This window comes from Podarcis vaucheri, assembly GCF_965113315.1.
Source record: "Podarcis vaucheri genome assembly, chromosome: 6".
Taxonomy (NCBI): domain Eukaryota; kingdom Metazoa; phylum Chordata; class Lepidosauria; order Squamata; family Lacertidae; genus Podarcis; species Podarcis vaucheri.
The window spans coordinates 42,736,265-42,758,009 of NC_138764.1; the positions used below are offsets into that span (position 1 = coordinate 42,736,265).

At 43.6% G+C, this 21,745-nt stretch overlaps 1 protein-coding gene across 1 annotated transcript; it reads left to right on the forward strand.

The window, feature by feature from the left end:
• The first annotated feature begins 6,135 nt into the window (after nt 1-6,135).
• Nucleotides 6,136-21,045, forward strand: PTGER3 (prostaglandin E receptor 3). The gene is made up of 2 exons (XM_082228176.1): nt 6,136-7,073; nt 19,276-21,045. The coding sequence occupies exons 1-2, from the start codon at nt 6,150-6,152 to the stop codon at nt 19,558-19,560; spliced, it is 1,209 nt and encodes a 402-aa protein (XP_082084302.1). The 5' UTR covers nt 6,136-6,149; the 3' UTR covers nt 19,561-21,045.
• Nucleotides 21,046-21,745: the final 700 nt, after the last annotated feature.

Here is a 21,745-nt window from a genome sequence, read left to right on the forward strand (position 1 = left end):
GGCATTGACTTGCTACTCAGAATGATTTTATTGCTATTTGGGAGAGAATGTTGACAGTATGTAGATACCATTGATAAGTATCTATGAATTATTGGGTCTTTTTAAAGCACTGCCATAAAATGGAACGGGATGTTTCCAGTAACAGAAAAGCAGCTGAGCAATAGAAATGTATCACTTAATTTCCCTGCGGGGACAGATGCCCTCCAGGGCAGCGTTGGTGTTACTGGAATAAGGAAGATTCCTCAGACAGTTTTTACAGTTTATCGCTATAGATGTTTCCTAAGGTAGCTTTTTAACCCTTCTATAAATTTAAGCTTCCAATTGGATTTTATGGATAGTGTATGTTAAAAGTGATAGGTGGTTTCTGCTGTAATTTCATCTTTTCCTCATTAACAGTTATAAAAATCTTGTTTTTTAAAATCATGGCAGATGTTAAGTCTTACACAGATATGACTTCACTGATAAATATCACTATTACATACCAATTGTATTGGTATGTAATAACGGCAGCTTTGGACATTGTAAAGAAGTATCAGTATCCAGAGATTCAGTCACTAATGAATTCAGCTTGTGGGAACTTCTTTTGTAAGGTCCACAGCCACTTTAAAAGTAGGTTTAGCCCACTACTCTTGTCACCAGGCAGGGAATGGAAAAGCAAAATGGTTCCTGAAGTTTGGCTGCAACAAGATTAGCCAAGGCAGCCTAAGTTACCGTATTTTTCGCTCTATAACACGCACCCGACCATAACACGCACGTAGTTTTTAGAGGAGGAAAACAAGGAAAAAAAATATTCTAAATGAAACAGTGGATGTATGATTTTTGTGGTTCATGCTGTGGCCACAGACATGTGATCTGACAGTGAGTTTGGAGTAGCCCAATGCAAAAATCCTGAGGATCCATGTGGATCCATGCTTTGTAACCACGTTTTTGCACCACTGCGACCCTAGGCAACAGTGGGTGCGTGATTTTTTTGGTGCAGGCTGTAGCCATGGACATGCTATGTTATCTAATGGTGAATTTGGGGTGACCCAGTGCAAAGATCCTGTGGATCCATGCTTTGTAACCACGTTTTTGCACCACTGCGACCCTAGGCAACAGTGGGTGTGTGATTTTTTTGGTGCAGGCTGTAGCCATGGACATGCTATGTTATCTAATGGTGAATTTGGGGTGACCCAGTGCAAAGATCCTGTGGATCCATGCTTTGTAACCACGTTTTTGCACCATTGCAGCCCCAGGCAACAGTGGGTGCGTGATTTTTTTGGTACAGACTGTAGCCATGGACATGTAATGTGATCTGATGGTGAATTTGGGGTGACCCAATGCAAAAATCCTGAGGATCCATGTGGATCCGCGCTTTGTCACCACGTTTTAAATGGGGAGGGAAGGAAAGCAAAAGTCCCCCCCCTCCAAGCCAGACAGGATATACGAAGTATGATTTCTTTTTTATTTACGGGGGGTTTTTTTGGCCACCTCTGTCACTGCAACCTTTGCTCTGTGCTTGCACACTTTTGGGCAATAGGGCATGTAACACACTTTTTTTCATCTGCCAAGATAGTTGATATACAGCATATAAATCCAGAGATTTCCATGTCTCACTCTGCAATCTAGCCTGCTGTTACTTACGAGCAGGGAAGCAGGGTTTCTCTTCCAAACAAGCATACTGTCTCCCTCCAGCAGTACATTGCTTGGAGAAGCTGTAATTTGGAGGGGGCCTGGGGGCAGGGCTCTCTGCTTTTGGAAAAGAAATGAGAAACCTACCATTGTAAAGCAAAAGTCGTTCCCCACCACCACCACCCAAGCCAACCCTCTCTCTCTCTCTCTCTCTCTCTCTCTCCCACCTGCATGCTTTTCGGCTGCCTGCGAGTCCCTAGAGCACGGAGAGGAGGAAGTGGTGGGCTGGAGCCTGCACGCAGTGTGACTAGGGAAGATTAGAAGGAAGGACGCGATCCTTTCCTTAACCCTCTGCTTGCCAGGAGGACAAGGGATTCCCTGCTCTTTGTTGAGTTTGAGCAAACGCAGCAACAGAAGCGGGCGGGCAGTAAGACCCTGAGGCAGAATGCAGGAAAGCTTCTGCCTTCCCTCTTCCCTCCGCCTGCCCGCCCGATCTTATTTTTGCCTATTTCGCCCCTGCGCTCCGTGAGTCAGCTCCAGGGACCACACATTCGCTCAATAACACGCACAGACATTTCACCTTACTTTTTAGGACAAAAAATCTGCGTGTTATAGAGCGAAATTTACGGTAAATCTTGAAATTTGTGTTTTACAGCCCCCGCCCTATCCTGGAAAGCAAAATCCTTAGAAATTTCCAGGTTTTTTTTCACTGGAGAGAAGCAGTTTGTATTTTCTCTTGTATTGATGTGGATGCTAACAGTTTTTCCAACCGTTTCTTTGAAATGGTAGGATCTATTTAAAGCATCATTCAGTGAAGCCATGAGAGCAGCATTTTACATATACCTCTGAAGCGGTTAACTGCTTTAAATATCTGGGACAAGTAATACAGTCAAATGGCCCATAGAGACTATATAACAACTAACGCATCTAAAGCAGCCATCCAGATTAGATCCTTATATGCTAAGAATCAGGCTCAATCAGTGAAGATAGCTTTGAGACTCTTTCAAATGAAAGTCCTCCCCCTTCTTTTGGTGGGCATCTCTTTAGGCTCCCGTAGGGATTTTTTGAAATTGGATTCTATCCAAACACGATTCCTTAGAGCCATCCTTAGGATTCCCCCCTCGGTAGCGGGTGCGGTTATGAGATTAGAGGTCAGCTGGCAAGCTCTACGGCATGTGGCCTTGAAGACGAAGCTCTGGCTATGGCTCAAGCTTTGTTTTAAACCAGCGGGTATTGCCCCCTTGATATTGAGGGACGATTTCCAATCATATTGGGAAAGGGAGGTCGCTAACGAGGTTCAATCCTGCGGATTGTCTTACCTTTACTTTGAGTCTATGACGTACAATCAAGCTAGAGCTGTGATCTCCCGGAGACTGAGTGACATTGCCAGACAAGAGGACATAGCCCAGGTAAAACCAGGGATGTTCCTAGGTGACCAGATTTATCGGCCCATACTAGCCCCCTACCTTGCAGAAATTCACTATGTGGAATACCGTAGACGACTTACAGCGGCTAGATTAAATGTCCTTGACTCTGCGATATTGTGGGGAAGGTACAGGGGAGTACCATACGCCCAGAGAACCTGTCATTGTGCCATGGGTGTGGTTGAGTCCACCGAACACATCCTCTTGACTTGCCCTTCTTATGCAGAGCTTAGACAAAATTTTATAGACCCACTCCTATGTAAATCTAGCTTCTTATCCGGAGAAAACCAGGTTTTACACTTGCTGAATAACGTCACTAGAGCTATACCTTCCTTGGTGGCCAAATTTCTTTTTTTAGCTTTTAAGCATCGCAAGACTATAATTGTATTGATATGGGGCTATCTGCTTAGCCCATTTTAGTGTTGGCTAAGTTCTAAAATCTTCCTGGAGCTTTTAACTGTGTATTGACAAATGTACTTTTTTCTGACTGACGGTCGAATAAAAAGGTTGGTGATATACCTCTGAAGCTGGTGTAAAGTTAAGCTGAGATAAAATATTTTTTAAATAATATAACCGGTATTGTTTGCTCATTTTAATTTGATAGCTATATTGGGACCCTGGCATTTGAATTCCTTAAAACTGTTTCAATTTTAACACGATAATGCAGCTTCTCATGTATGAGTTTATTAACTGTCAAGTGGGTTCAAAAAAGTTAATTAACCAGTCATATCCAACAGATCACTAGATGGTGCAGTTGTTGTACTGATAGCATATACTTCTGTGCCAATGGTGTAATCCTCATACATTAAAATGGATGGTTTTTCCCCCCAATACAAAAATCAGGGTGTTAGTAAAGGCAAAACAGCAAAAGGTTGAGGTAGCTCTTTTATTCCTGCTCAAAACCATTTGCTCTTTTCAATAAGAAGCAGAATGTTAGCATTTGGGTAATGCTTTTTATTTTACTTGCAATTCGTATCCTGTGTGGCTCAGGTGTTGTGAAGCTTACAAAACTGCTCACATAAAACAAAACAAAAAATAAAAAACAGAAATCATAAATAGTAAATCCAGAACAACAGCAATTCCAATTACACATACTCAAATGCTCAGAAGAATAAAATAAACCTTTTAAAAGCATAATATATATAATACAGGGTGAGCCTTTAAAAGGGGCCCCGTGGATAGAGTACACATGTTCCATGGGGCCTCTTTTAAAAGACTCATCCTATAAGCCTTCCAGATATTCAACCATGTATCCTCAAGAAACTCATGTCTATATGAAATATGTTCAAATATAGCCAAAGCAGTGAGGTCTTCAGACCATTGCGTGGGTATTTATCCATCAGGTCTCAAAGTATCTTAGCAAACATAAGGACTCACAAAATCCACTTTTGTTGTCCTGCCATTAATCCCCATACTACAAAAAGAAAAATTGTAGTACATAAAAGATTTCACCACTACAAAACTGATACACACAACACAACTTCAGACCAAAAAGTAAATATCACTGGACCACACCATACGCTTAAAGGAGGCATTTTCAACATTACACCTCCAACATCTGTCTGCATTGACCTGTGGCTTCCTATACCAAAAATAGTGTTTTTGCTGGATCGAACTTGGTTTCAAATCTAAATAAACACTCTTGTTTATATTCTAAAGCAATTTCCCATTGTTTAGGCTGTATTCAAATCCCCTGTTCCACACCTCCCTAAGTTCCTGTACTTCGACTGGTCATTTCTTCGTCAGAGGGCAAACGGGCAAATTTAGAAGGGGATCAAATACTTTCCCCCCTCACTGTACATAGATACATTAAGCATTTGTAAACAAGAGTTTGGCTTTTTGTAAGGGTCCACCAATACCCTCCAACAATTTGGAAGGACTCGAAGCAGATGGTCCATAAACGGGTGTCAACAAGTGATGTGTTTGAAGATACAGCACTGTCATCTGGCACTCACCAGTAACTGATGTTCAAATTGTAAAGTAGGAAATGACAAAAGCATTGCATTTGAGCTTATCAGGTGATCTAATGTACATATCCCACATTCAACCCATTGGTTCTACAAACACAAGGCTGCCTATCTTCACATTTGAGTTACCAATAAAGTTAATCTAGCATGAGAATATGGGTCAAATAGTAACTGGCGAGAAATAAACGCTGTGTCTAGCTGCCAAAACTGAAAGCGGCATAGGCCCTTTTTATTATGTGTATTCCTTCAAATATGTCCTCTGCAAAACGCTAGACGTCTTGTAAGTGAACGCAACTCTGAAATCCCAGATCGCGCTGTTCATTCAAGTGACATAACGGTGTCTGCAGCATATTGCGTTTCCTTGGACCACTGACGCTTTTCGCAACTATAAAATTTCAGCACGTTGGGAGCCGGGCGCCTATCCGCTATTTACATGGAATAAACCCCTAAATCCGCACGTGCCGCTATCTTGGGTGACTAGGAAAATGGACGGGAGTTGCTTCCCGCTAGATGGCATCAGCGCCACTCTATACTTCTATATGATTTTTTGGTTTTTTTCCTGGGATTCGCCGCGATTGTCAAGTTCATTTTCCTGTTTTGTAGCTGCGGTTAGGAACCGCGCTTCATGAGCGATTCGACCAACCACTCTCCGATGGAGGCAAAACTGCGGCTAGGTGTGTAAAGGAGCCGCGGAAGTGCAACTTAAGCTTAAGCGGTCCCGAGCGGTTTCTAAGGGCGAGAAATCCTCGACGGAGCACCCGCGCTTGGCAAGCCTAGTAAGTCTCGAAGCGGCGGGTACGGGCACCGGGGTTGGCAGAGGGAGGATCACCCACGGGATTTCCGACGGCGCCTTCCCTGACATCCATCCTCGGGTTCAAAACCAGATCTGCTGAACGGTTTCGCTGGCAGACGGAAGACCCCCTTTCCGCACCGGGCAGGTGCAAGAAAGCGGGTGTCGTCCCTCTTTCGGCGCTGCGGGAAGGCCGCCCGCCCCCGCCCCCGCCCCGCGGCCAGACCCAGATCAATGGAGCCGCTCCGCCGTCGGGGCTCCGCCCCCCGCGCCTGCCTTTAAAAGGCAGCCGCGGCTCGCTCTGCTCCTTTAGCCGGTCTGGCTTCTGGCCGTCCAGCGCGCGCACCCCGCCATGGGATGGGCCTGCCCCGCTGCCCGCCCCGTCCCGGTGCCCCGGCCGCTGCCGCCGCCCTCCCGACCAGCAGCAACATGACTTCCTACGGGCCCTACGAGGGGCGCTTCAACTGCACGCCCATGGCGCTGCTGAGCGCCGCGGCGGCGGGCCGGGAGAAGGGCAACGCCACCAGCCCGGAGGTGTGCGGCTCGGTGTCGGTGGTCTTCGCCCTGACCATGATGACCACGGGCCTGGTGGGCAACGGGCTGGCGCTGCTGCTGGTGTACCGCGCCTACCACAAGAAGCAGAACGCGCGCAAAAAGTCCTTCCTGCTCTGCATCGGCTCCCTGGCCCTGACCGATCTGACCGGGCAGCTCCTCACCAGCCCCATCGTCATCGCCGTCTACCGGGCCGGCCGCGACTGGCGGGCGGTGGACCCTTCCCTGCGCCTGTGCACCTTCTTCGGCCTCAGCATGACCGTCTTCGGGCTGTGCCCGCTCTTCATCGCCAGCGCCATGGCCGTCGAGAGGACCTTGGCCATCCGCGCGCCGCACTGGTACTCGGCCCACATGAAGACGCGCGTCACCAAGGCCGTCCTGCTCAGCGTCTGGGTGGCCGTGCTGGCCTTCGCCTGCTTGCCCGTGGTGGGCGTCGGGCGCTACGCCCTCCAGTGGCCCGGCACGTGGTGCTTCATCAGCGCCCGGGATCAGGGGGGTCCCCACGTGGGCAACGTCATCTTCGCCTCCACCTTCGCCTTCCTGGGCCTCTTCTCGCTCGCCGTCACCGTGGCCTGCAACTTGGCCACCATCGTCGCCCTGGTGTGCCGCTGCCGCTCCAAAAACTCCGCGTCTCAGTCCAGGAGGCAGTGGGGCAGGATCACCATGGAAACCTTGATCCAGCTGCTGGGGATCATGTGTGTCCTCTTTGCCTGCTGGTCGCCGCTCTTGGTAGGTGGACAACCTGTCTCGTGTGTGTGTGTGTGTGGCGGACTTTACTGTAGAATAGCTGGCTACCCACCACCCCCTTGAAAAAAAAAATATTTTTTTAAAAAAAACAGAAAACTGCTCAGAATAAAATATATGTGAATCATTCCTTTTTTGGACAAATGTAAATAAACAAGAAACTTTATAGTTTGCATTGCCCATTTGGATGGCTTGAATACCTGAACACACAAAAAAGAAGTCATGAGCAAAAATAAAAAGCATAGCTTCTGCTTTTAGCCCTCTGATGAGGACAGCAAATAACTTCTGCAAAACTTCCCAAATTTTGCCATAATGCTAGAAACAGGTAGGTGGCTGTGTTGGTCTGACGCAGTCGAAATATATATAAAAAATTGTCCAGTAGCACCTTAGAGATCAACTAAGTTTCTTCTTGGTATAAGCTTTCGTGTGAATGCACGCTTCTTAAGATCATAATGCTAGAAAGTGAGTGAGCAGGAGAGAGGGAGTTGGCAATACAAGGGAGCCTATTATTTGATGTTATGCTAAGCACTTTGTGCAGGTATATTATTTGGAAAACTTATTTCCTGCCTTCCAGTTTCTTTAGACATCTTAAATGTTCTTTGAAGAGTTGTGCACAATCTGGGCTGCGTCAGGCTAGAGTTGAACACTAGTTTTAAGGAAAGATGAAAGGGTTGAGAGAGAGCTTGCTTCCCATGTCCCTCCTGCCCTCTGCTCATTTCTTTTGCCGCTCTGGTGCTTCCAGCCCAACAGGTTTTGCAAACATTTGAAGCAGTGTAAAGAGGTTTTTCACCAGAAGTTAAAGTAGGGTGGCTGTACACACCTGAAGCATCTCTGCTTCTCTCATATGGGGAAGTAGGAAGCAAAGCTGCTTTAAACCAGCTGTTCAGCTAGCTCAGTATTGGTGGGCAGATCTCCAAGATCTCTCCCATCAAGTTGCTACCTGTACCTTTTTAACTGGAAATGCCAGGGATTGAACTCTTTGCCTTTTGCATGCGGAACATGTGTTCTGCCACTGAGCTATGGACTGCCTTCAGCACTCTGTAAAAACAGTGGCGATCATCTTTATTTTCCTGTTGTCTTTAAAAAAAGGGCGAGGCATAAAAATTACTGGACTTACTCTAGCTATTTTAGAAATGGTTGCAACATTTTGCGCCACACAAGTATAAGAAATGAGAGCTCCGATTGATATTTGAGTACCAGGTTGACTTGTAACCTTTTTAAATAAATTAGAGAATAACTTGGGGAAGCGTGTGGGGCACCAGTTGATGACACAAACCAGTTGCTACGCTTTTCTGTGAAAGAAAGAAAGAAAACGCATGTTTTATGTGCCAAAATGCAGCTATTTCCCTATGTAAGATGGGCGGAGCAATTTAAAAGCTCCAAGCGTGGGGGGGGGGGGTTACTGAACAGTTCTGTCGCCATGTCCCACCAAGACACCACAGACCTTCAGTTCAGACTGGTCTTTGGACTTGCTACATCATAGCCTTTCGTAAAAATTGCTGCAACTGTCAGCTTTATTGGGGTTTATGGGTACCTTTTATCTACTCTGTTTTCGCAGTTCTAATTGCTCTCTTGCATTTTACTTTGCATGCTCTTGCCATTAAGCTACGTTGAGCACCATTCGGTGGAAAGGCAGGCTATAAACTTGACAAAAAATAAGCAAGTAGAAGCTGCTTAATTCTTGGCTCTTCATTCTGTCCCCAGCAGGGGTTATTTTTGGGTTCTCTCAGCCTCACCAGGAGAAAAACAGCTGAGGCAAATGGGTTTCTTGCCCATGCATCATTTTAAGTTGTGCTCTCTCTTAGAAATCAGTAGCGAACTTCCTGCTCCTGACATGTGGGTCTGTCATAATCGTGTTTAGATTGACTGTGCTGTAGTTCTATATCAGGCTGATCTAGCAAAAGGGATGTTTGATCTTTGAAGTCTTTTCCTAGGCCTTATTTATACAGCTCAGCAAACTTCATCACTGTTAAGCTAAACATGTTCCACCCCCCCAGTTTCACTAGTCCAATGCAAAGAGAGGACTAAATTTCCTCTGCTTATGAAACTCCAGAGAAGCTGTTGCCACCCATGACAGGAGAAAAAGAAAAATAACTGTTGCGGGATGTTTAGATGAGCAGGGAGAACGAAATGTCCCTCTTGCGATTCCCTTGCCACTTGCAACTAGTAGTGCATGTTGCATTTAGTTTCATGCATTTCTTATGTTTCTGTCCTGCCTTATCTCTGACATGCAGCCGTGGTTCTTTCTCCCCTTCAGCTTTAAAATGCTGCTGTAGCAAAGTAGGTCGGATGTCAATGTAAGAAAACAAACAAGTAAATAGAAATAAATGAGGTTAGGTGGAGACCAGGAACCTGTGGCATCTCAGGTCTTGTTGGACATCAACCCCCAGGCAGAATGGTCAGTGGATGGAGATGATGGGAGCTTAGGCCACAGGTTCCTCATCCCTGGGTTAAGAGAGAGTGCTGGAGCCAAGGTCACCCAGTGAACTGCTTGGGTGAGGCCATGTTTTCCTTATTGAAGTCTGGTTTTCTCATTGCTACATTACACTGGTTGCCTTTCCTAGAGCGGCTGGGGGAACTCAGTCAAATGGGTGGGATATAAGTAATAAATTATCATTGTGCACAAAAGCTTATAGAGAGAGCTGGGCATGCATTTTAGGCTGTAATTAAGAGCAATGGTGAGTATATCATCATTGGGCTGTAACTGAGAGCAATGATGAGCTACCCAAAACACTTCTCTCGCATAAGCCTCCCAGACAAGTGGCACTTGCAGCAACCAGATGTTTGTCAAGGAAGAGAATGGTAGGAAGTGGCTAAATCCAGGCCCTTCGTTTCCCTTTCTGAGCAGACCAGTTGTGAATATCCAGCAACGCTACATATGCACAGCCCTGTGAGGTATTCTTATATGCGCCTGCTTCCAGGACGCTAGTTGATTGTGGTGATAGTTTGCCTTTGCTCATCTGAGGTGATAAAGGATTCCTCAGGATTTGCCAAGGATTTCCTGGGTGAGGAAGATCTCGTGGTTACTGCATTGGGAGGAAGCTCATGAAAAGGTTAGAATTTTGTTGAGAATAGAGAATAGATTGTATCTTTGGGCACCTGTGAAGTGGGACTGAATGAACCAAGAGCTTGTGGCTCGCATGTTAAATACATCAGTGCATTTAACAGGAAACAGCATCAGCTAAAGAGGGGCTGATAATTGTGCAATGGAGGATTTAACCCTTTCTTCCCCTATTGCAGTCCTAAGGAAAACCCCTCTTCTAAAAGAAGCTGTTTGCATTAGAAGCAAACTCCCAACTTGAGAGGGAGAGATTTTCATCAAGACCACAGCAGACAAGGAGAGGGCTTAGTTTTCCACCCACATTCAGATTCACACCCCTGCCCCCATACCAAACAGATTCTATTTACATAGTTTTAAAAGCAACCTGGCGCAAGTTAAATGGAGAGAGTGAGCATTTAAACTCCCTTCTAGAGTGGCCTTCAGAGATTCCTGGGTGAATGAGTACTTTGTAAAGTGAGGTCAGATACAAATGAGATATAGAAGGTATAAATGTCAACAGTAACCCATTCACAAAGAATGTGTAAGTAAATAACCCAGGAAGCCCCATGTGGATGAGATCATTACATTTTGAAATGCATTTACATGGATATAAAAAGACATTTAACAACCAGAATTTCGCTCTCAATCAGGACATGGAGTGAATGTTTCTCCAGCCCTTGGGCCCTAAAATGTTGGTGACCCCTAGTCTACAGTGCTGTGCTTCTTTGTCCTCCAGCTAATACGATCATATGATGGCCCAGTTTGCCATCTGCTGAATCAAGTGTAACTTCATAGACTGGTAAACAGAAATAGCTAAAGTATTGGCTCACTTGGCCTTGACTCAATTATAGTTCTAAGTATCAGATGCTGTGGTTTTACTTGGTTAAAACTATGTCTTCACCCATCACAGGGAGGAGCAGAAATTGCAATACTGTAGATGTTTGTTAATCTTTTGGAAGAGAGAACACGTCTTTAATTTCAGAGGGGGGGGGGTGAAAAGGTGCTCTAACATAATTAACATGCTTATTTTAAATTTAAAAAATGAGTTTCAGAAAATGAATATTACTGAATCATGATGAATGATGACAATTAATTTAAAAGAGATCTGACCTCCCTTACGTATAATAATAGATCAAAATGTCATGTTACTAATTAATATTTTCAAAATATTATTTCAAATGTTTAGCAAATGTCCAAGCATGCAGTCTATTTTGTTTTGTCAATATTGCCTGTACAGTAGATACAGCATAAGATTGGAAAAAATGTAGTCTAAAAACTGTCTGAAGTCCACAGCTTGGTTGGGAAACATTGATTTATCTTGTCCTCTATGTGGTCTATAAGATCTGATCTATTGGTTTATTTCACAGAAAAGGAAACTGAGATTTAATCAAATTGCTAAGGCTATCTCAACCTTATCTTAGTGGCTGGGGAAACTCAGCCAGATGAGCAGGGTATAAATAAATTATTATTATTATTATTATTATTATTATTATTATTATTATTATTATTATTATTATTATCTTCTATGGGATAACAAAAAGACAGTAATCTCTACATATGAGTAAGAAAAATGAGTTTGTACAATCAGCTCAATGGCCCACCCTGTACAATAAACTTCCTGCGATAGTAGATGAGAATAGATTGTCATCTCATCCATAGAATTTTTTTGTATAAACTGTCGCGTACAAAATGCCAAATAGATGTGGAATGGATAATTTAAAAAATAATAATAATTCCCAACTATTGTTTTCCTGGACATGAGAATTCCAACATCATTTAGCACCAAGAAAGCATCAGAACAGGCGCATCTCTCTCTCTCAACATAAGCTCTGGGAACCATAGGAAGCTTATACTGAGTCAAACCATCGGTCCACCTAGCTGAGGATTTTCTACATTGATTAGTGGGGGCTCTCATTGGTAATCTCCTAGCACTATGTGGAGATGCCAGGGGTTGAACTTGCGACCTTCAGAATGCAAAGGGGATGCTGTACCACTGAGCTATGTCAGTTCCCTTCCAACTCTACAATTCTATGCTTTTGAGATGCTGTGTCAGTATGAACATTTGAATGAGAGATTGGAAACATAGTCTTGAAGCTCTTTAGGGCAATGGAGGGATTTCATGACTTCAAGCATGCAGAGGCCATCAAAAGTCCTTGGACTTTAGTGAGAATGTGTCAGATACATCTCGCCATGGCCCTGCCATGCAAGCAGGGTGAAATGACCAAAGCCAGGGGAAGAAGGGGTATAATTAGGGAATGTAGGAACTGGTGTCTGAATTATGCAGCAAGGCATTTTGAAGTGTGGGGAATGTCATTTTGCCTGTCCCTAGCTAGCAACAGGGGGTTTCCTATGGGTTCAGGGCTCTAGGCCCACAGCTTTAGATCTTTGAATTTTGCTGTCACTATTTTCTTCCATTCTGGAAATTGCTTTACACCATGGGTAGGCAAACTAAGGCCCGGGGGCCAGATCTGGCCCAATCTGGCCCACAGACAGTCCGGGAATCAGTGTGTTTTTATATGGGTAGAATGTGTGCTTGTATTTAAAATGCATCTCTGGGTTATTTGTAGGGCATAGGAATTTCTTCATTTTTTTTTCTTCAGAATATAGTCCAGCCCCCCACAAGGTCTGAGGGACAGTGGACCGGCCCCCTGCTGAAAAAGTTTGCTGACCCCTGCTTTACACACGCTTCGGTGAATTCGCAGCTCAGATGCAATGTGGATAAACTCTCTCATTTTTAATTACCCTTTGTTCATTGCTCATAATTGCTGTTCACTGGGCCTTTGTGTTAACAGTTGCTTTCTGTGCTTGTCACAACCACACTCAGCCAACAGCTGGATGAAAGCTCTTCAAGGTGAATATCAACAAGACAACAAAAGAGAAAGAGAGAGAAAGCGCTTTTTCTGATAGTGTGACAAAAGCAGCCCAGGTGTCTCATGAGTGGAAATTCACATAATAACTTGAACTTAGCACAGTAGCAAATGACACACTCCTGCCTGTTCCTCTAGTGCCTTCAGGCTCTAGAATAGAAACAACCATTTTCTATTTCCTATATTTCTTTTCCTATAAAACCATTTTTAATGCCCAATCAAACCTGAATCTAATGTGTTCACAGATTGAAAAACCATGATTCCTGAAAGCTTCTGCCAAACCCAACCCAGGAGAATAAATAGGAGTTATTGCCACATAATGGGGTTCAACATGAGATGAAAGGAGGGAGACTAGGAAAATGGAAACCAAAGTACAGTGGTACCTTGGTTTACGAATGTAATCCATTAAGTCCATTCTTAAATCAAAACTGTTCTTAAACCAAGGTGCGCTTTCCCTAATGAGGCCTCCCTCCGCTGGTGCCCTTCCAGCGTTCGGGTTCTGTTCTAGTGGTTAAGAGCGGTAGTCACGTAATCTGGGAAACTGGGTTCGTGTCTCCGCTCCTCCACATGCAGCTGCTGGATGACCTTGGGCCAGTCACACTTCTTTGAAGTCTCTCAGCCCCACTCACCTCACAGAGTGTTTTTTTGTTGTGGGGGAGGAAGGGAAAGGAGAATGTTAGCCGCTTTGAGACTCCTGAAGGGGAGTGAAAGGCGGGATATCAAATCCAAACTCTTCTTCTTCTTCTTCTTCTTCTTCTTCTTCTTCTTAGACGGAGGTAAAGTTCTGAAACCAAGACACTATTTCCGGTTTGGCGGAGTTTGTAAACCCGTTCTTAAACTGGACTGTTCTTAAACCGAGGTACCACTGTACCATTAATTGTAGTACTGAAATTATTGGGGAAGAGATTAAAATCCCTTTTGTTTCGATGGGGTATAAAATTTCCAGAGAGCCTAAGTGTCCAGTCTAGAGAAATCTAAGACTAACATGGGGCAGGGTTTGTGTGACTTGTTGCTTTATGTGTGTGCTAGGATAGGACTCCACTCTGTTTCTAAACACAGGAGTCCACTCGTGACTGTTGCTTTTGCATAGCTGCTTCTCGGATCCGTTTATGGCTAGTAGCCTTTATGGCTAGTAGCCTTTGACAGCTCTCCTCCTTCAAGCAGCATGGGGCTTGTGTCTGTCCACCGCCTCAGCTGCTCTACAGCTGAGGGAGATGCTGCAGAGAAGCTCCACGCAGCGCGCCCTGCCTTGGCTCGCTCTGCCCCCGGCTGCAGGGCGTGTGCACCCGAGCGGCTAGCTACACCACTGCCTAGCTACATGTCCTAGCCAAATTATGTCACCCATAGCTTTCTGAAAGCAATAGCCAAGGAAGCCATCATAGAATGTAATGTGCCCCCTCTAAATTGAGCACTGGTAAAATATAGGAAGGGGTGTGGGTGACGCTGTGGTCTAAACCACAGAGCCTAGGACTTGCCGATTGGAAGGCCGGCGGTTTGAATCCCCGTGACGGGGTGAGCTCCCGTTGCTCGGTCCCAGCTCCTGCCCACCTAGCATGTCAAAGTGCAAATAGATAAATAGGTACCGCTCCAGCGGGAAGGTAAACGGCGTTTCCGTGAGCTGCTCTGGTTTGCCAGAAGCGGCTTAGTCATGCTGGCCACATGACCCGGAAGCTGTCTGCGGACAAACACTGGCTCCCTCGGCCTATAGAGTGAGATGAGCGCACAACCCCAGAGTCGTCCGCAACTGGACCTAATGGTCAGGGGTACCTTTACCTTTTTAAAATATAGGAAACAGAGAGCTTCCTTTAAACTGGAACGAGCATATACTCATGCTTCACTTGTGGTAGTCACTGCTTGAACCGCATGATCCACATGATGAGCAAGCTGCCATAGCTGCCTTTTTGCCACCTTGACACATATCCATATGCAGCCCTTCTGGTTATTTCGCTGTGCTTATTCTTCCCACCCCTTTCCAAATGACACGGATTCAACCTGAGATTTTTTGCACCACATGCACCGGATTTATAATGTGTAAAAAACAAACAAACCCTGTCTTGTTTAAATTTAAAAGGGGGAGGTACTCTGTGATTGAACAGAAGCTTTCCTTCTCTCAGAGTAGACTGAATTCATTCACCTGACCTGAGCATTGCTTGGTCACAGAATTCCAATAAGCATCTAAAGTGAGGAGAAGGACTTTGTACCGTTCCTGGATTCAGCTCAGGAATACCAACATGCATGTGGACCTAAAAGATTCATTCGATTAAGCCACCCCAGTTATAATAAATTTACTCAACCTCAGTCTCTATTCCTGCCTCCTGCCCCTGAGCTCAATTTACTAAAAATAATAAGACATTAATAAGTCTGTTGCTATTCCCAAGTGCATCTAATATCAACATTATCTCTTGCTATGTTTATTTCCCTTTCCCTTGCTGCATATTCTGTTAATCTAAGATGTACATTGTTGGCGCATTTAGAAATGGTCTGTCTCTGACTAATCTATTGTATGTTAACTATGTTATGCAGAACATAAAACAAGTGGTACTAGTCTGCTCAAAACTCAGAAGCAACATACAGTGATTTTAAAGGTTTTGAGTTTTTATACTACACAGTCTTCAAATTTTTACATTCCTGAGATGTATAAATCATCTTGCCTTTTGGAAATGGAACACAGGAATTCTGATCAATCATTGAAGCTTCTTCAGAATGGAGGTGATGCTTTTTTTTAAAGAAGGGTTTCAGGACGTGGTGTGTGTGTGCTCTAATTAAATGCATCATACACATATTAAAAAGAACATGCTTTCTGGTGGTTTTATTTAGACAGAACAATATTAATATTGCCTCTCTATATAAGCAAGAGATTAGAGATTGAGCAGAGTGAAAAAGCTGTATGCATTTGCAGTAGAAAGCCATATAAGCTGCGTTCCCTGCAGAGAGGCAATGGCCAGCAGAGAGGCAATTTCATCTTGAGTCTCAGCCAGGCGCCAAATACCACTACAGTGGTACCTCGGGTTATAGACGTTTCAGGTTACAGACTCCGCTAACCCAGAAATAGTGCTTCAGGTTAAGAACTTTGCTTCAGGATGAGAACAGAAATTGCACGGCGGCGGCGGCAGCAGGAGGCCCCATTAGCTAAAGTGGTGCTTCAGGTTAAGAACAGTTTCAGGTTAAGAATGGACCTCCGGAACGAATTAAGTTCTTAACCCAAGGTACCACTGTACTGTGCTTTTGGAAGTGTTTGCAATCAGGGATTTCTTAGTCACAAAATGCACCTAGCGCCCTGCTAATTTCGAACACTGCTTGGAGGCAGCAATGGAAACCACAGGAGAAGAGAGTGCTTTTGAGCACAGCTCCTGCTTACAGGTTTCCCGCAGGCATCTGTTTGGTAGGCTTGCCATACATCAGAAAGCTCCTGATTTTCGGGTGTAAAAATGGTGTTGGGGGGACCCAGTATGCATGGCAATGCGATGGAAAAAGCAGCAGAAATTATTATTATTATTAATTACTTATACCTCGCCCATCTGGGTGGCTTCCAACAGATTAAAAATACATTAAGACATCAGTCATTCAAAAGCTTCCCTAAACAGGGCTGCCTTCAGATGCCTTCTAAACGTCAGATAGTTGTTTATTCCTTTGACATCTGATGGGAGGGCATTCCACAGGGTGGGAGCCACTACCAAGAAGGCCCTCCAAAAAGTTGGAGAAACAACTCCAAAAGCTTAAATATCACTATGGGGGGGGAGAGGTACCCCCACCCAAAGCTCAACAATTTGTGTTTGTTCTCAAAAAAAGCTTAACAATTTTGGTGGGTTTCTAAGCTCAGCAACTTTGCAGGTGTCGGGAATTATGGCAACCCTCCTGTTTGGCCACTGTGAGAATATGATGCTGGACTAGATGGAGTCATTGGCTTGGTCCAGCAGGCTCTTATGTTCTTAGGATATGCTGGCAGTCTGGCAGTACTGCTTCCTTGCCTGCTACTAGGGTAAATGGTAGCTGTGCTAGCAACATTACATGCGGTTAACTCTGGATCCAACCCTCTATTTTCATAGCAAAAGTTATGCAGCCTTCCCAGCATTGTGGGCTGGCTGTGAAATCTGCCTTCTGCTTAATCATGGTTCATATTGTTATGTACTGAAGTTCTCACCCTGGGCCAGCAGGGGGATACTGTAGATAGTTTTCACTCAGGTCCACATATGCAAATAAGGGATTGAAAGTGACGTTCAGTGATTGGATAGTTACAGAAAGTGGTTACTGTTGCATTGTAGTGGAGCTCTATATAAGCAGGCTGGCTGAACCCTTCAGTTTAGTTCTGTTCTGGCCTGTGAATAAACAAGAGCTGTTTGAAGAATCACTGTGTCGTCTGATATGTTCAACCACAACTTAACACATATAGAGCATCCTCCCCCTCTTCAGACCTTCCTCCGATGGGTTCGCACTGGGACAGGGGCCAGTGGGGTCATGGCGGTGGGTACAGCCCTGCTCTCCTCCTCCATGCAGTGGGAATAATGTGCAGCAGAACAGCCAAATAATGTGGGTGATATCAGTCGAGTCTCTAAAGAGCCCTTTTAATAAAAGTACCATTCAGAATTTTCAGCCCAAATGCTTTCTTTTCTGCAGAATGGCCAAGCCAATTAGTGAACCCAGGCAATATAATTGATTTTCCTTTATGTTCATTAAAATGCTAATTCGGTTTTCATTATTGCCATTGTAAAATATACTACGTTTGGGGCATAGTAAATGAACCACAGGTGCACTTTAGAATACTCCACATGGGCTTTTGTATTAATTTCTTACTATTTAAGTAGGGGAAATATTTTGCCAGAGAACCCGGTGGACCTTAAAATGGGTGAAACTGATCAAGTACCTTTTAAAAGGCACTAAAATATATGGCAGCTGTGTTTTTATAGGCAGAGCTTAGTGAAGGGAAAATAGAAGAAAGAATGCCAACTAATCCATGGAAAAATAAATACCTCTTTGCCTTTCATCAGAAGGTACCCCATGTTTGTCTGTGTTGTATAAAATAAGAGTTGGATTGCAGAGTTGTTGTAAATGCTGATAACATTTTATGGTTATTACATGAGGGAAATGGACTTACAGCATAGGCACAGAATGGTGCTTTCGTTCCTCCTTCTGTCCCTTATTAATTTGGAAGTGATGGAAAATTCCAGGGGTTATGTCCAAGGTTAGTCCTACTCAAAGTAGACCCATTGAAACTGATGGACCTGGGCAACTTTGGGCCCATTAATTTCACTGGTTCTGCTCAGAGTAAAACTTATTGGATACAATCCCAGATATACAACATAGTTGTTGCTCATTAATTGAGCTTGACTTCAAGGATAGGACTGCCAGCTCACCAAAAACACCCCCTAGGAAGTCTTGTTTTGATTCATGCTGGAGTGTTTGTTGAAGGGAGTGTGATAGAGGAATGGTGTGCACACTCAGTCCATGACTCATCATATCTTATACCCTTATATCTCAGCTCAATCATTGCCATCATCTACAGGTCATCCCCCAAGTTGGTGATGTGAACTTAGTGTCATCAGCTCAGTCCTATGGAATGCTCTTCTAATATAGACTCAGTAGGCACCTTCTGTTTTGATCTGTGAACACCTGCTGAAAAAAATTCTGTACTTTCAAGCTTATGCAAGCAATTAAGAATACATATTTCATGGGGGGGGGGAATGATCCCAGATTTTTAATTTTCCCATTATTTATTGTATATGTGTATGACTGTTATAAACTGCTTTGATTTTTGTTTGTTTAATGAATACTGGTATACAAATATTCTTATAAATGCAAAATGGCTGCCTTACGTTTACAGGTTTTGCAGTGCTAAAAAAAAACCTGCAAAAACTTCAAACAGAGAGAGCTGAACGTCCAACTTAGAGGACAGTAGGACAAGAGACGTGCATGCCTCTATCACAGCAATGCCTCTATTACAACTCCTTCAACTCTCTTAAAAAACAAGGTCTACCTCAAGCCTTAGAAATTGTGAGGAGAACTCTTATCTTCCTTTGGGAGACATAAATCAAATTAAATGGCCCAGGTCGCATTTTGGCATCCATAAATGCAGCCTTCTGGAATGAGGATTGGCGTGTAAGAACTACGGTAATTGAAGCAGGTAGTGCTACGGTCTCATGACTGTCTTTGATCTGATAGGCTGCAGTGGTTTCAGGGAATGCCGTCAAGTTGCCTTAATATGGACTATTGTTCCACATGAAAGAATGTCTTTAAATCATTGACTCTGTCTCTACTGCGCTCATTTCCCCTCTTGTTCCCTTAGATTATGATGCTGAAAGTGACGTTCAACCACACCTCTATGGATCATTGCAGAGAATCATGCAACTCCACCCGAAGCACAGAACTGCAGACAGAGTGCAATTTCTTCTTGACCGCTATCCGCTTGGCCTCACTGAATCAGATCTTGGACCCCTGGGTTTACCTGCTGCTTAGGAAGATCCTGCTGCGAAAGTTTTGCCAGTTGGCAAGTGCCATCTCCTGCCGCTCCCAGGAGGGATGGAAAGGGCGGCACTTCATGTTGTCAGACAAAATTAGGCGCACACCGTGAAGCAGGTTGCATGCCAACAACTTTCCTTGCACCGCCACCTTACTGTGAATATGGGCATCCAAGTTCTGTCTGTTTCCCTCTCTAACTGAATTGCAAGGACATAATATATTCCATGGACTAGTATTTTCAGTGTCTGCCAGAAATTGTTAAGTTATAATGATATAACTAAGAAACCTGCCTGTCTTTTGAAATCCATAGCTAAGAGTGCAGCTTTTTGTGTACGTCCAAAGACATCGCAGGGATTTTTCCTACTGCATGGGAGAAGAACCTGCCATTTAAAAATCGGAACTTTGACTGTATATTCAGTGGCAATTAAGTTATTGAAGACTCAACACTTGTTTGACTCTAAAATTATTGTCAGAAATTTTATTTGTTTCCAGTCTTCTTTTTGACTTACCGATTTAACTGAAAAGGAAGGATAATCCTTTTTCATGCTGATTCCAGAAGTGAGGGATAGGGTGGGAGTTGAGGAATCAAAAATGCTATGGTGTGGGTGTTAATGGCTTGTGTCCTTTCCTTAAAGTTGGGAAAGTAGCAAGAGGCCTGTCAAATGCATGGAGTCACCACACTAATTACTCATTTTCAATAAACACTAAAGGTCTTTTTCAAATGGTAGTTTGTTACCTGTTGTATATTTTCACTTGTTTATGCAAGTTGCCCTTGTTATTTGCTGCTGCAGAGAATCCATGTGTCTACTCTCAGTGAAGAATTTATGTTCTGGAGAAAGCACATTGTCCTAATGTTCAAACTACAGCATTTTGCCTCTGAAAAAAATTGTTGCTTCTATATTAGGATTCTTGGCCCTGGAAAGGCAGTGCTTTTCTTCAGTCTATTAGAAGCAGAAATAAAATAGCGGTTCCACAAGGCACTTAATATAATTCTATATTATACAGTTAATTACTGTATAATAGAGTATTTATCATAAATACTCTATGTTATACCTCTTCTAAGTAATAGTTAAGATTATGATGATGTATTAGATTTATACCTCACACCTTCCTCCAAAGGAGCCCAGGGTTTACTTCTGCGTAAACATAATAGAAAAATGTCCTGTTCAGGAGAGACCACCTGCACCTTTAATTAGAAGATTCCTCCTTGCAGCTTCTACCTCTAACTGCCTCCTGTTCAGTGTATTTCTAGCTTCATTTCTGACTTTTGATGAAAGGCCTTGTATCTAGCTAGTCCTTCTCTCAACTACTTTTCTTGTAAAAGAGAGAAATGAGTGGAAACTGCTCTCTGCACTCTCATGTTAACTCTGTGCTGAAAATAATCTGCTCAGTGTGAAGTAAGTATCACGGAAATGTCAGACATGGGCAGTTTGTTTTATTTTATTCGGGTATTTTTTGGTATTATTTTAAAGTCACATTAGCATGTATCTTTAAAATTGCTTTAGCAGTGTTATCTCCCATTTTATACGTGTTTGAGCTGCTTCATCTACCATGAGGGGAGATAGTCTTCCTGAAAATAAATTGCTTTTAAATAGTATGTTTTTTTCTACTTACTCACAACCTTTCACAGTAATTGAAAAGCAGCTGCACCATGAAAAGACAAAAAAATACTTTTCAAATGAGATTTGGGTATACTGATGTCATTCAGCATATACTTCATGAATCATTATGAGTAAATATTTGGAATCTGAGCCAAGAAAGACTTTTCTTTTGCTTTTTGACATAGATGCTACATTATAGAAAACCTTTAGACTAGGGTGAAGAAAGTTCAGTATAAAAAAGATACATCTGAGTGAGCCTGCATCCCCTAAAGCAGGTAGAGAGTACCTGTAGCCCTGCAGAAGATGTTGGACTTCTTTTCTCAACAGCCTTAGCTAGCATAGTCAATGGGCATGGATGATAGGAGTTGTACTACAGTAATATCTGGATGGCAACAGGTTACCCATCCTTTATCCTATGGGCTAGAGCAGCCTTTCTCAACCTGTGGGTCCTACAACTCCCATTACCCCTAGCTAGCAAGGGGATGATGGGAGTTGTATTCCAACAACACCTGGGGACCCACAGGTTGAGAACTGCTGGGCTAGAGGAAAGTTTGATATCCCTTTCTTGATTCTGAATTTAATATATATGTGTGTGTTAATAGTTGTCACAGGCACATAATGTTTGCAGCCTGGTCCTGGGTAGATCACAAAAATAAACACAGGAGATGGGTATTGGGTATGTTCCACTGAACACAG

Coding starts and splice junctions, on each gene's coding strand:
- PTGER3 (XM_082228176.1), top strand. CDS start 6,150: ATGGGCCTGCCCCGCTGCCCGCCCCGTCCCGGTGCCCCGGCCGCTGCC. Junction 7,074..19,275: donor CCTGCTGGTCGCCGCTCTTG/GTAGGTGGACAA, acceptor TTGTTCCCTTAG/ATTATGATGCTGAAAGTGAC.